This window comes from Cydia amplana, chromosome 7 (genome assembly GCF_948474715.1).
Source record: "Cydia amplana chromosome 7, ilCydAmpl1.1, whole genome shotgun sequence".
NCBI classification, from domain to species: domain Eukaryota; kingdom Metazoa; phylum Arthropoda; class Insecta; order Lepidoptera; family Tortricidae; genus Cydia; species Cydia amplana.
Window position 1 is genome coordinate 7,777 of NC_086075.1, and position 4,181 is coordinate 11,957.

The window sequence follows — 4,181 nt, forward strand, 5'->3', positions numbered from 1 at the left end:
CCATGGGGGGGGCATGTTTCATCTTGTTGCGTACAAGCTTGTACGGACGCCCCCATGGATCGCGGTCTAGAGTGGCCAGGAATTCCTCTCTCGCCTCATCCTTTCTTTTGGCGATTGCCCGATTTAGAGCCTCTTTTGCCGTTTTGAGGGCCTGGTACGCTGCCTCTTCCTCCTCCTCAGTGTGCCTCCTCCGTCTACATCGATTAAATGCGCGGCGGCACGCGTTACTGGTGGTACGGAGGGCCGCTATTTCCTCCGACCACCAGTACACCCTCTTTCTGGCAGTTGGTCGTCCGGCGCGTGGCATTGCCGCGTCACATATCGATTGTAGACTTTCGCGGAGGCGTGAGGCACGCTCCTCCACTCCTAGCGCTATTGGAGGAGGGTTATTCCATGCCTCAACCATTGCGGCTTCTTCCGCCATCTCGCGGTCCAGCTTTGTTATGGCCCATTTGGGGAAACCATTTCTTCTTCGGCCGGGCACCGGTTGGACTACCGGCGCATTTTGGACCCTCATTTGTATATAGAGGTGGTCGGAAAGGGTCTCCACCTCCTCCAGAACTTGCCAATTCGATATACGTGCGGCGATGGCAGGGGTCGCAAACGATATGTCCACGATAGACCCCCCCTGCCGTCGCACGCAGGTATTGGCGTTGCCCTGGTTCAGGACGACCAAGCCCGTTACCACTGCCCAATCCCTTAGGGCAGCTCCCTTAGGGTTTGTGAGGGGCGAGCCCCAAGCCTCACTTTTGGCGTTAAAATCGCCCAGTACGAGCACCTGGCTGGGGCCCGCTCTTCTCACAATATTCCCTATTTCTCCTAGGAATCGCTCGAAATCGCGAAGCGGTTTATTGGGGGAGAAGTAGCTCGCTACAACTACGGTTTCACCCCATTTTGCCGCTGCGTATCCCCGGCCTCGGGTTATTGGCGTAAGGGGCGGAGAGTCACCCACCGCCGGTACCACCATGGCCACCTTGCCGTCTGTGGCCCCCACCCAGTTTATCTGGGGAGGGACAAAATATGGCTCCGCCACCACCGCTATGGAGATGCCGCACTCCGCCGTGAATTGCATGAGCAGATCTTGAGCACGAGCGCAGTGGTTTACGTTGCACTGGAGTATTTCTAAATTTTGCCTTTGTGACATTAAATATCCATGAGTTGTTGTTCCGTCCGATTTTCTGGTACATTCGGGGAAGCGGCCGCGGCAGCAGCACCAAGGCCAGCAGTGCAGGCTTCCTTCCCTCTAACTGATGGAGGGGTGCAAGCCTGCCCGCCCATCACATGCCCCGCCTTTAATCCCGCGTGATGGCATACAGCGCACCAGGGGGCCAGCGCAGTGCAGTCCTTGCTCATGTGACCTGGTTTGCTGCACCTATAACACCAGTTGCCTCTATCCACCGGAGACGGGCACAGGGGCCTCGTATGTCCCGTCCCCATGCAGCGGTAACAGCGTAAAGGTAACTGTTCCAGAGCCTCTACACGCGCCGCTGACCATCCGAGCACAATGCGTCCTGCTGTGACGACCACTTTAGCCGTTGTTAGTGGGCAACGTATGATGACTGAGCCGGACCCATTTGCTGCCATTCTGATTGCGCCAACCATCACCTGCTCCTCTTTACAATTGCCTCTGGCGGCAACCTCCTTTTTTATGATCTCCGGAGTGACGGACTCGTTAAATCCGGAAATCCTAATTTCTGCTTTTTTGACTGGCCGGTATACATCTGCCACATCGCCTATTAGATCACGGAGTCGGTCTGCCAGGTTGTCAGCCGCTTGGCTGCTCTGCGCTCCGGGGACCTCAATGATTCGCGCCCCTGTGGCCGACTTGCGCACTTTGAGGTGATCGACTCCAAGTTCCGCCAGCTTTAGCGTGGTGGCCCTTTCCATCACCGTCCTGTAGTCAGTTTGAGCCTCAGGCTTAATAGCCACCACGACCGCCGCCATGTTTGGGGCCACTAGTTTTGGGGCCGTCGTCTTTTTCGGGGCTGTGCCCCTGGCCGGAGTCTGCTGCTGTTGGGACTGGGGCGGGGCAGAACCCTTGCCCTTGCCCTTGTTCTTCTTGACCACCGTAGTCCAACTATCCTGCGGGGGTGCAGGCGGTGGCACACTCGGCCGAGCCACTCCCCTTGGCGCCCTGGCAGCAGGGACCGCCTCCTGGGATTTTTTGGCCCTTGGTGTAGGTACCGGCCTGGTTTTGAGCTGCCCAACTGTAGACGGCAGCAGCTGGGTCACTTCAGCTACTCTGGACACCCCCCCTGATGTTTGACTAGACGCCATTTGGGAGACCGACTGAGATGCCCCCTTATCTCTCTTTTTCGGCCTTGGGGCGCTAGGCTCAAAATCTTGGTGTCCCGTCACTTCCAGGTCTAGAAGCACCCTCCTGTCGGAAGCCAGCGGCGGCCGGAGGATGGGCTCTGGTGGTAGGCGTCCCTCCACCCTCTCGAGGCGGGCATTGACCATCCCTCCCAAGGACACGAAGATTTCGCGCTTGAATTTCCCTAGACGAGTGTCCATGAGAGTGCCCATCTCTTGAAGGAGGGCGGACATATCGTCATTCCTCCCCACCGTGGGTTCTTTCGTCAGATTGCGCTCCGAAAAAGCCGTGCGCAGTGCCTTCGTTTCGAGTCGGAGATGTTCCAACTCCTTACGCATCCTTTGGTTGTCCGCTTTAAGGGAGCGGACAACATCTGACTCCCCGAGTGCGTCTGCAATATCCATTAACTCTTTGCACGCAGAGTTAATACTGCCCCATATCTCACCCTTGAGATTCCTGCTCTTAGCGGCATCCTTCATAATATCCTGGGCATAGGCCTTGATACGATCACCAGGAGTATCGAACACATCTCGTGTTAAATTCATGCCTGCTGGGTTACGCGACCGCCTGCCCGTGCTCCGTCTTGGTTTAGGACTATGGTTGGTGTCCATATCATCGTCTGTCTCATATTCTTCCTGTTGCGCCTGCTGCAGTTTGGCTCTAGCGGCGCTAAGCCCAGTATAATAACCTTTGCCACGGCCACGTTGGGAAGTGCCCAGTTTGCGTTCCGGGGCCTCTTCTTCGCTGTCTGAGCTGGCTCTTGTCCTTTTTCCCCCTTTTCCTTTCCGGTTCAATGTCTTCGCACCACATCCTGAACCCTCCCTATCAGCCTCCTTGAGATTGTCTCCATCGTCAGAAGACATCTCCGAGAGGTTTACTTCCTCCTCGGCATTCGCCCACAATCTCCCCAAAGTAGGGGTTGGGGTGACATCCCCCCCGCCAATGTACCCCCTCCTAGACTCGTCCACTTCACTGCTCATTTCTGGCATCACGTCACTTTGGGACACCATATTGGTCCCCATATCCCCAGAACTCCCTTTATCCCCCCTGTTTCTCAGCTCCCTACGTTCCCCTCCTTTATTCCCACCCGGATCCGGATTTACCCCCTCCATAACTATGGAGGAGGCGGCCACAGATTTTTTTTTCCCGAAAAAACGGTCAAGTGTGATCCGTATCACACTTGACAAAGTTACGAAAATTGGGTTTGAAGATTTTTTTCACCCCCTTCTAGTTGTCCAAAAATTTCCAAACAAGAATAGGAATATGGAGTTTAACCTCCCCTATCCAAATCTAGAAACGCCTGAACTCTAGCTTCCTGCGTTCAAACGCTATCGTTTTTCAAAAATTTACAAACTTAAATCAAGAAGTTGAAAGCGCCTGAAAAAAGGAAATAGCACTCAGTTATTCCTTAATAACTTCTGATCCTGAAGTCAGAAAATTATGTTTGAACCGGCAACAGATAGCCCTTATCTTTCTCCTAATAACCTAATCACTAAAAAAGAAGAACAAAGAAGAGAACAGAAGATAAAAAATTTTTCCGAAAATTAAGACAAGTTTCCAAACTTCAAAACAAAGAATTGTTTTCTCTATAACTCTGGAACCAAAAGGCCCAGCGCTGCAGAGAAAACGGAAAAAGAAAGAGGGATAGAAACTAGATTTTTGAAGACTAAAACAGAGAACACAAAAAATAAGAGAAAAAAGATAGAAATTTTTTAGTGAAAAACCAAAACCGCACAAAAACCGTACCTATTCAAAAAGCACAAGAAGTCCAATAAATCGCCAAGTCGTCAAGTAAGAGCTGTTTCGATAACCGTAATGGATAGCCAAAAATTGTCTTTATCTCTATACCAAAAATCGCCGAAATCGC

The 4,181-nt window shown here is 52.8% G+C and overlaps 1 protein-coding gene across 1 annotated transcript; it reads right to left on the reverse strand.

Annotated features, from left to right (window-relative positions):
• Positions 1 to 1,143: 1,143 nt before the first annotated feature.
• On the reverse strand, positions 1,144 to 3,324 carry LOC134649714 (uncharacterized). Its single transcript, XM_063504544.1, has one exon. The coding sequence runs from the start codon at positions 3,322 to 3,324 to the stop codon at positions 1,144 to 1,146; it is 2,181 nt and encodes a 726-aa protein (XP_063360614.1).
• Positions 3,325 to 4,181: the final 857 nt, after the last annotated feature.

Coding starts and splice junctions, on each gene's coding strand:
- LOC134649714 (XM_063504544.1), bottom strand. CDS start 3,324: ATGGTGTCCCAAAGTGACGTGATGCCAGAAATGAGCAGTGAAGTGGAC.